The sequence below is a fragment of the Muntiacus reevesi genome, chromosome 18 (genome assembly GCF_963930625.1).
Source record: "Muntiacus reevesi chromosome 18, mMunRee1.1, whole genome shotgun sequence".
NCBI lineage: Eukaryota > Metazoa > Chordata > Mammalia > Artiodactyla > Cervidae > Muntiacus > Muntiacus reevesi.
In genome coordinates, this window is record NC_089266.1 from 28,177,752 (window position 1) to 28,187,696 (window position 9,945).

Consider the following 9,945-nt stretch of genomic DNA (forward strand, 5'->3'; position numbering starts at 1 on the left):
GTGCTGGGTGGCTGGCGTGCTTGTGATGTTCCTCAACTGTGACCTTGGGATGGTTGCAGACACCCCCTTTCTCCGCCCAGGTGGACCTGTGGGTGTGAGGCAGGAGCGGGTGGCTGACCGGGGAACACGGGTCCTTCACAGTGACTTTGCCTCCCCCACAGCCACCTCCCCACGGGTGTCCTCGGAGCTGGAACAGGCAAGGCCTCAGACGAGTGGGGAGGAGGAGCTGCAGCTGCAGCTGGCGCTGGCCATGAGCAGAGAGGTGGCCGAGCAGGTGGGTGCTGGCAGGGACACGCCCCCAGCGGGGAGGGCCCGGGCACAGCCACACGGAGGAAAGGCTTTCAGGACATCAGTCCTGGGGACACGTCTGTCAGAGGTGCTTCGCGAGATGCTCCCTCTGCACCCCGTGTGCGGAATACGATCCACAAGGTGGCTGGAGAGCATCTGGACCTGGAAAAGGATAAGACAGAGGCTGGCGGGAGGGCCCAGGAGAGCAGAGCACTAACGTCCAGGGACGGACACGTGTTACGAGCGCGCGTCACGTGAAGATGGAGAAGGAGGGGAAGGAGCGGCCCAGAGGACCTTCAGAGGGGTTGACCCTCTGCTGCCGCTTTCAGCCCCGACTTGCTGTCCTGTGGTTCAAAAGGGCGAAGCAGTGTGGCATGGCTGTGTCACCCTCTTGCTTAGAAGTGCCGTGAGGGACAGGCAGGGGGTCACATGGAGGCAGCTGTCAGTCCCAGTGTGGCTAGTCCCCCTGTGACTGGAGTATCCTGTAAGGTCCACAGTAGCGGACAGCCCCCAGGGCGGCCCCTTGGTCCACATGACCTCCCTGTGGGTCCTGCCCCACCCCTGGCAGCCCAAGGGAGGTACAGAGAGCTCACAGGGAAAACGGGGTGGATGGATGTGCCCATCCAGTATGGTTCCTCATGCCATCTTAGAGTAAATAAGACACAATGAGTGTATTCACTTACATTTAATCATTATATTATCCATTTGTAAAAGCTCAAGCTGCCCAGTCTTATATATGGTGACTGTGCTTTGAATAAATATAAAATACAGTGGACCATTTCTGTTAGAAATCAAAAATAGGGACACACTTGTTTTCTGGAAGCACAGTGGGGGTCAGGGTGAAACGGCCTGTGACCTGTCCCTCTTCCAATTCCTTTCTGGATTGTTTGTGTTTGTTTTTTTTTTTTCTCCTCCCGATTATTTGTGTTTTATGAAGAGACATATTGCTTCCAAAATTAGAATTTTAAAGTCATTTTCACTTTGAGAAAAAGCATTTTAGAAGTGTTCCTTTTCTCTCTGGTGGTGTCTGTGCCCTGGGCTCCCTGGTGGGACTGGAAGTAGGTGGGAGTCACACAGGCGGTTGGGGACCTCAGGTGCACAGAGGGGACGGGAGATACTCCCTGTCCACCTTGTCCTCAGACCCTCCTCTGAAGTGACTGGCGATACAGCTTTAGTTTCCGGCTGTGGCGGGAGGGCCTAGCTGGGTGGTGATGTTGTGGCCATAACCACCAGCTTCAAGGTTCATTGTGCTCCACAGGAAGAGCGCCTTAGGCGGGGCGATGACCTCAGGCTGCAGATGGCCTTGGAGGAGAGCCGCCGAGACACGGTTAAAGTTCCAAAAAAGAAAGAGGTGAGTGCTTCACGGGGCTGGGGGATCACTGTGTGAGACCCTCCCAAGCCTGCCCCCATGGTGTGACAGCAGGAGTGAGGAGAGGATGGAGTGCACACTTCTGCCTGGGTGGTGGGCCCCCATGACCCCTTCTTGGTCCCCCCACCCCCCCAAGCATATGGCTCCAACCACTGCTTTGTAAGCTGCACATCAAGTGCTCTGAGACCTAAAGGTGACTGCTCTGCCCCCGACAACCTCACCTTCCTGTCGGAAGGCAGAGCCCCGCCTCCCCCTCCCAGGGCCAGGGGCTCCATTGGGGCCCCCATCCTGTTACAGTGCTGCGGGCCCTGACAGCAGCCAGGATGGCCATGAGAATGGAAGGGTGAGCCAGCCCCCAGGAGAGAGGGCCTTGGGTGATGCTGGCCACTGTGGGGCCAGGTGCATCAGCGGACAGCACCTGGAAGGAGGCAAAACCTGTGTTTTCCCAGGAAACCTGAGGACCGGTCGACAGAGGGCATGTGGCACGTAGGGTGGAGCTGGGTCTTCACTGGGAAGTGGTGATGTGGGGCAGTGGGAGTCCTGTGGTCCTCTGGGCCCCTGAAGGCCTTCTCTCTGGGAGAAGCCCGGGTAGGTGCAGGCGATGGGTGGACATGTGCCGCCAGGCAGCAGAGCTCACCTGTCGCCTTCCATGCTCGTCGCAGCAGCACAGCTCCCACCCGCAGCAGACTACACTGTTGGACCTGATGGATGCCCTGCCCAGTGCGGGCCCTGCTGCCCAGAAGGCGGAGCCCTGGGGCCCGTCCACCTCTGCCAGCCAGACCAACCCCTGGGGCGCGCCGGCAGCCCCAGCCAGCACTGCGGACCCCTGGCCGTCGTTCGGTAAAGACCCCCCTGGTACATCTCCCCTGCTCACTTGCTGGAATGAGGGAGGGGCTACAGGCACTCTGCTCACCTGGCAGCAGTGGGCTTGGGTCCAGGTGACGGGGTGGGTGTCCAGGCCTCCACACCTCCTGTAATGCCCTCCTGAGGGCAGTGGTTCAGAGCTCCATTTCGTCCTGTTGTGAGGAACTTTGGGCACATTTCTTCTCTGCTTCCCACATGTACTGGAAATGGCTTGTCCCTCCTCTGGACCTCACATTAACCCTCAGCCTCAGGATTGTACCTGGGTTAAGAAACTGTTATATGGCGTGAAATGTCTGAGTTGAGTTGCTGTGATTAGCTAGAAATTATGACATGCTTAAATGACCAGATTAAAGTAATTCTTCTTACTTGTTATTTAAAGCAATAGCAAATCTGTTTAATAGGCTAAATGAACATTTTAGAGTTCTGTTTAATGCCAGCGTAAAGTAAACTTGTGACAGGTGATTCAGACATGAGCGTGACCCCATCTGTTTCATCTTGGTGGAGACCTTGGGCACATGGGCTTCCTGATCGCTGGGCAGGGCTTGGCTGCAGGCTCTGTGAGTTACCCAGCCAGCCTGCCGCTCTGGGAGCCCCCCAGGTGCACTCAACCCTGCTGCCATGGCTGATGTGTGGACATCCTGTCTTGCAACTTTGGATGTGTCTGTTGTGCCCATGTCTCCTGGGGCCTTTGTCTCTCCAAACCAGAACCCCATCTTTTGTATTCAGCTCAGTTCCCTAGCAGTTTGCTGAAGTGTACCAAATGCCAGGTTCCTTTCTCCCATGCAGGGACCGGGACAGGCGCAGGTAATGGCCCAGCCTTGGGATCACACAGCACGTGGGCCTGGTGATTTCCACTTGGCATGTTTTCAGAGTTCATCCTCATGGTAGCACACATTCTTACCTCACCTCTTTTTATGGCAGAATAATATTCCATTTTATAGATTAAATCATATTTTGTATAACCATTGAGCAGTAAGAGATTGAAACCTTGACTTTTTTTTTTAACAAAGCATGGTTATTTTTAGCTGTGCTGGCTCTTCATTGCTGCGCACAGCCTCTCTCTAGTTGGAGCTCGTGGGCTCTGGAGCGCAGGTTCAGTGGTTGTGGCGCTCCGGGCTTCGCTGCTCCATGGCATACAGGATCTTCCCGGAGCAGGGATCAAACCTAGGTACCTTGCATTCGCAGGAGGATTCTTAATCACTGGACCACCAGGAAAGTCCATAACCTTAAATTTTCAAATCACACCTTTAAATGTTGACAGTGAATTTAAAAAATTAAGAGCATGTTTAGAGCTCATCAGAATACAGCTGGGGTGGCTGTTTGTGGTTTGAGGCCTCATGTGGTTTGTGGACTGCTGCTTCGTTGTCTGCTGCTCCTTGCCCGACCCAGGGCCAGCTCCTTGGTTCTCATGCACTTTACTCTGGGCTGTGTGAGGGGGTGGCATGGGGGCTGCAGGGCGGGACTGCACCCCGAGTACGTCAAGGAGGCAGTCTGATGGGCAGGACACCAGTCATACATGGCCCCAGTGCAGACAGGTGGCTCTACGTTTGGGCCAGCTTCATCCAGCAGTGGGGCCAGTGTCCTCAAGAGAGATCCTGCTGAGACTCAGCAGAGAGTAAGAGTTTACCAACTCTGTGCTGTCAAACCTGAGGACTTAGGCAAAGTGGGTAAAGTCACACTCAGCCACACTGGTGGAAGGACACCTGTGAACAGGATAGACCTAGAGTCACTAAAGGACCCGAGTCAGCTATGCCCCTCCCCCTCACCGCCAGGTCACTCCACAAGCTTTGCTGGGAGGTCTGACACCCCACAGGAAGCACTTCTCCTTCACACAGACTGCTGTGCGCTAGCACAACCTTAATACCAGAACCAGAAAGAAGATGCCCAGTGTGAGAACAGACATGTCAGGCCAGGCTCACTTAGGAATATAGATGCAGAAACCCTCAGCAAAGAAGCAATTACAAAATCAAAATGAGAACAACATAAAAATGATATAGTTCATTATGAAAAACTTTGTTTGCAAGGACCAAGTCAGGTAATGTACTGTTGTTGTTCAGTTGCTAAGTTGTGTCCGACTCTTTGCGACCCCCATGAACTGTAGCCCGCCAGGCTCCTCTGTTTATGGAATTTTCCAGGCAAGGATATTGGAGTGGGTTGCCATTTCCTTCTCTGGGGGATCTTCCCAACCCAGGAATTGAGCTTGCATCTCCTGCAGTGGCAGGCAGATTCCTTACTACTGAGCCACCAGGGAATCCCCAGGAAATGTATTAATGTACCATATTAATAAACCCAAAGAGAAAAATCATGCAGTCATGTTTGTAAAGGCAGAAACAGGTTGACAAAATTCACCAGCTGTTCATTACAAAAGTCTTAGCAAACTTAAAATAATGCAGAGTTTCTGTAACCTGATCATCAGCTTCTGAAAGGAGAAAGCCCGTCATGGTCAATGGTGCCATTTAATGGTAAATGTTTAAGAGCAAGACCTGGACTCAGCCTGTGCCTCTGCCATGTGTTGGGACGGGTGGTCCTGGCCGGCACAGCAAGACAGGAAGAGGAGGAACTCGAAGAGCTCTGCCGCCATCCTTTATGAGAGATGGAAGTGTGTGCGTAGCTACCAGGGAGGGGTTTATTGGAATTGAGAGTTATTATTAGAATTACTGTGAGAATAAATAGGATGAATTTCAGTGATTAGAACTGAGTTTAGTAAGATTGCTGGATACAAAAATTACTATGTGAACTTCAGTTTCTCTGCATAACAAAAAGATAATTAGAAAATGAAGTTTTAAAAGTATACCAGTCCCTAGGACTAACTTTTACAAAAATTGTATAAATCCCTTATGGAAATAAAAACTAAAGTAAAAAGTATTACTGAGGCCCCATGTGGGGATGGAGCTCCTGCATGTCCCAGAAAGCACAAATCAGAGGAAAATCCCGGGGATCCTGCCCCATCCCAGTTGAGAACTTCTCCATTCTTCAAGTGACCCCTTAAGGAGGGTGAAGGGAAAGGCCGCAAGTGAGAAGAATGTTTGTAACTCATGGAAGAGAATCAGCAGCCAGATGTGGAAAGAACCCCACCGATGAGCATGATGGAGCAAAGCAGCCCCTCGGGAGGCGAATGGAGTCGGCACCTCGGGGCCGGGGCAGGGGGAGTTGTGAGGGGCTCCTGGGGAGCGGCGGCCACACAAGCACACCCGCCTCGCCTTCTCTGTCTCAGCGCAGAATGTCACACAGCAGCAAAGCAGCACAGCTGAGCCTCCCAAATAAGACACGTGAACACAGCTTGTGGTGTGTCTGCCGGGCACCTGATTCAGGGGCCCCGCACCGCTCGCCAAGGGGAGGTGCTGACCATTGGGACGGGGCGCAGGGGCAGGGTGTGGGCACCTGCAATGCTCCGAGCAGCTGGCGCGTGGGTGCTCTTGGAGTCAGCCCCCTCCCCACAGACAGTCTCCAAGCGTAGAAGTCTGTCTGTCCTTCAGGGAAGAGCCTGTCCAGACCCGCTGAGTTGCTGTGTTAGCACCCAGGTGTGTGCCCGGTGCTCTCCGAGCCATACCAGTCTGCTAGCAGGCTTTGTGGCTCTCTCCCCCCGGGTGCTCCTACCACCCAGGGCTGGCCCTCCCCCTCTCACTTGGGCTGCCCAGCCCTTTCAGCGGGCATCTTCGAGCCAACCCTACCTCTCCACAGGTGCCAAGCCAGCCGCCTCTGTCGACCCCTGGGGGGCACCCACTGGAGCCGGCACACACTCTGCTCCCAAGGGCTCGGACCCCTGGGCCGCCCCGCAGCAGCCAGCCCCCAGCGCTGGGAAAGCCACTGATCCCTGGGCTACAGCCTCGGCTGCTAAGCCTGTGTCTTCCTCTGGTGAGACCCCCTTCCTGGCTCCTCTGCTTCGGTCTGAGCACCCCACTCTGTATGGGGAGTCCCTCTCCTGGTCCCCTCCCTGCCCACCTGGTAACCCAAGCTTGTGCTTCACCACTCCCCCCTCCAATTGGCTCTCCAGTTCTCCCCACAAGGGGCAGAGATGCCGGCCCACCCCAGCCCAGGTGGGCAGTGGAAGGCAGGAAAGTGGAGGCCCCTGCAGTCACCACCACTCTCTCCCCCAGGGTCCTTCGATCTCTTCAGCAACTTGAATGGTACAATTAAAGATGACTTCTCTGAATTTGACAACCTCCGAACTTCAAAAAAAGCAGGTACATGAGGTGGTGGTGGTTTCTGCGCGGTCCTATGCCCTTGACCAACCCTCTCTCTGCAGGGATGACAGTTGTGAGCCCAGCGACTCCACGCACTTTCCTCTTGTCTGACTCAGAGCTGGGGTGACTCGGGGCAGCAGTGGATGCCCTTGAGCTTTCTGTCCTCTCACTGGGCCGCCTTGGCCTCCTGCCCTGGGGCTGCCTGCAGAGGCTACTGCCCTGGCTTCCAGCCCCACATGGCCCCTGCCCCACCTCCATCTGCCTTCCTCCCAGCTCCTCAGAGGCGCCCTTTTCTAGACCACTCAGGTCCCTGTATGGGCAGGCATCTTTGACACAGACATACACACAGAGGCACGTACACACAGATGTATGCACACACATACACACAGACACATGCTCACACAGACACACATATACATATACGTACACAGGCATACATGTGCACGCACAAAGACGTACATACACAGACACGCTCACATATACAAGTGCGTGTGCGCATGCACACACAGATATATGCACATATACATACATATATCCATATACAAACATGCACACACAGAGACACACATATACATATGTGTGCATGTGCACACACACAGAGATATATGCACACACAAACACACACACAAGCAGCTCCCACCCTGCCCATCAGCCACTGTGCAGGAGGCCTGACTCCTCCCCGTGTGCCCCTAGGCTGGGAGGGGTCGGGGTAGAGGGCAGAGGGAGGGGCTGGATGCCCTCTTTACACACCCCACAGGGCTGGGGACAGAGCATCCTCAGGGCCACCCCTCCTGCCAGAGTAACTTTTCTCCTTTCTCTCTCCTCTTGGCTCCCCATCCCCATTTCCCACTGCCTCCTGTGCCTCCCCCAGCAGCCGGGCTGGGCTGGTCTAAGGTAGGGGCAGCCTGGCACCCCGAACCACCCCCAGGCCTCACGGCTTGAGGGGCCGGAAGCACCTTAGAACTGCTGCTTCCTGGGCTCTTTGCTTTGCCACACAAAGAAAGCAGCAAGGTTCTGTGTGTCCTCTACAGCCAAAGCACAACCTAACTGTTCATACCTGCTCCCTGCACCTAGTGAGAAGTCTGAACATGCTTCCCTGGGCCTGCGAAGTGTTTACCCCAACTCCAGAGGAGTTCCACTGTATCAGAAAATTTGGAAAAGCTTACGGAAGAAAATGAGAATCGTTTCCAATTCTTCCATGTGCTCGTGGCCACTGAGCTTCATTCCAGTACTTTCGTGAGCTCTTACCTATGGCCTTTGTCGTTGAACTCACACTGGCATGAGAGAGTCCAATCCTGCTACCACGGCTTTTTGGAAAAACAGATTGAAAACATTTTCTCTCAGCATAAAAAAATCCTTTAGAAACAGCTTTGTAGTATCTCAGCGATGTTACTGAATCTTTTGCTTAGGGGAGGACGTTTCAGGTTGACTTTAGGTTGTGTGTCTCTGTGTCGTATTTCTCAAGACTGGGCTCCTGGACGTGGGGCTGCAGGAACAACAAGCAAGGATGCCACCATTTCTAGGAACCCGCATCCACATTGCCTTCTCACATCTTGGCAGAGCATCCATGTCCTGCTGGTCTGTCTCAGCACACCCTCTATTGGCTGAATTTTTAAAAACCACTTGCTTTCTTACTGTTGAGAGATTCATGTTCGTTGTAAAAACTAGAAAATGAAAACATCCAAAAGATGTAATTTATTCACGCGTAGCCACCAACCCACAATGCTGTCGTTGTGTGTGTGGAGCCGGTGCCGCTGTTGGTCCCTGCTTCTCTCGGTTGGTCTCTCCCTCATCACGCCTTCTGTCCCTGGACTCGGGTCTGGTGGTGCGAGCCCTGCCTTGTGCCTACCGGCAGCTCCAGTTTGGGGCTGTTGGGCAAGCTCTGCCATGAATGTCCTATCCTCTAGGGCAGCCGTGCACATCCTCAGCAAGGCAGCATCTGAGGACATCTGGGTTCTGGACACTGCAGGGTGGGATGCGCCTGTCCTGGGCCCCTGCCCTCCAAGCTCATCGGTCCGTGTGTGTCCTTGTCTTGCAGCCAAGGCAGCCTCTCCCCCGGCCCAGAACAATGGAACCTCCAGCCCTGATCCCTTTGAGTCTCAGCCCCTGACCGTCGCCTCGAGCAAGCCCAGTGGTGCCCGGAAAACCCCAGAGTCCTTCCTGGGCCCCAATGCGGCCCTGGTCAACCTGGACTCGCTGGTAACCAGGCCAGCCCCACCGGCACAGGCCCTCAACCCCTTCCTGGCACCAGGTATGTGGCTTCCTGGGTTCCCCCAGCCATCCACCCTTCTTGAGAGTGGCCCCGGGGCAAGCCTGTGGGCACTGACCTCCCCTCCAACCCTGGGTGGACTTTTCCCACAGGCCATAGGCAGGTGGGGAGCATGCTCTGGAGCGCCCGCACCCTCTGCCAGTGCTGGTGCCTCTCGGGGGCCTCCTGAGGGACTGGCATACAGCCCCTCCTCTCAGTTGAGACCACCGAACAGAAGCTGCCCCTGGCTTGGTGCCCCCAGCCAGGGAGACCCTCTAGTGAGCACCAGTTTGGGCCAGTGTTGGGGGCCAGGGGAGCCAGGGTTGGCTGCCCCTGTTCCGGATGAGTGTACCTGGGCCCTCTGTCGAGCCGTGCTCCAGGGACCCTCACTTTGGCCCTGCTCTGGGTTCTGCCTCTTCTGGGGCCAGAACTCCGCCCTCTGTCCCAAGCCCATCCTCCCTGCTGGTGGGCCCTCCACCCTCAGGGGCTCCACAAGGCTGCAGGACAGGCCCAGCCCTCAAGCCGGTGGCCACGGCCCTGTGTCCCTCCCCAGTCCTGAGCCCCTCTATGTTCACACCCTCAGCTGTGTGAGCCACTCAACATCCCCGCCACATGCTCTGTCCCACCGGCCAGGCTGTTTTGCTTCTCCCCGGGTGGGAGGGTCAGACCTACCCTTCGGCCCCAGTCCAGGCAACCCTCTTCCTTGAGGAAGCCCCCACCCTTCCCTGAGTTTTCCTTGGGCTCTCCAAGGACAGGAACGGGTCATGTTCAGGGGATTTGGCCTGTGGACTTGGCAGGGCCGAGTTCTGAGACCCTCTAGCAAAAGTGCAGAACCCCCAGCCGTGAGCTCCTGAGGGGATAGGGATCTGTGTCTCGTTGACCGTGGGACTTTTCAGAGATTTCATGAGGTCAGGGTCCCCGGGTGTAGCATACGGGGACTGCTCTCGGGCTGCACTGCTCGTCCCGTCTCCCCCGTGGCTCCGCTCTCTCCC

General features: G+C 55.4%; 1 protein-coding gene across 7 annotated transcripts in view; it reads left to right on the top strand.

Annotated features, from left to right (window-relative positions):
• Window positions 1-9,945, top strand: part of EPN2 (epsin 2) — a 51,999-nt gene that overhangs the window by 39,349 nt on the left and 2,705 nt on the right. For 3 of the 7 annotated variants that reach the window (XM_065908673.1, XM_065908679.1, XM_065908674.1), the window contains 6 exons: window positions 162-274; window positions 1,547-1,639; window positions 2,320-2,512; window positions 6,203-6,376; window positions 6,619-6,705; window positions 8,744-8,956. In XM_065908673.1, the coding sequence (XP_065764745.1) occupies window positions 162-274; window positions 1,547-1,639; window positions 2,320-2,512; window positions 6,203-6,376; window positions 6,619-6,705; window positions 8,744-8,956 (873 nt within the window). The remainder of the gene's footprint in view (window positions 1-161; window positions 275-1,546; window positions 1,640-2,319; window positions 2,513-6,202; window positions 6,377-6,618; window positions 6,706-8,743; window positions 8,957-9,945) is intronic. The other 4 variants (XM_065908677.1, XM_065908680.1, XM_065908675.1 and 1 more) reach the window with 3 other exon arrangements.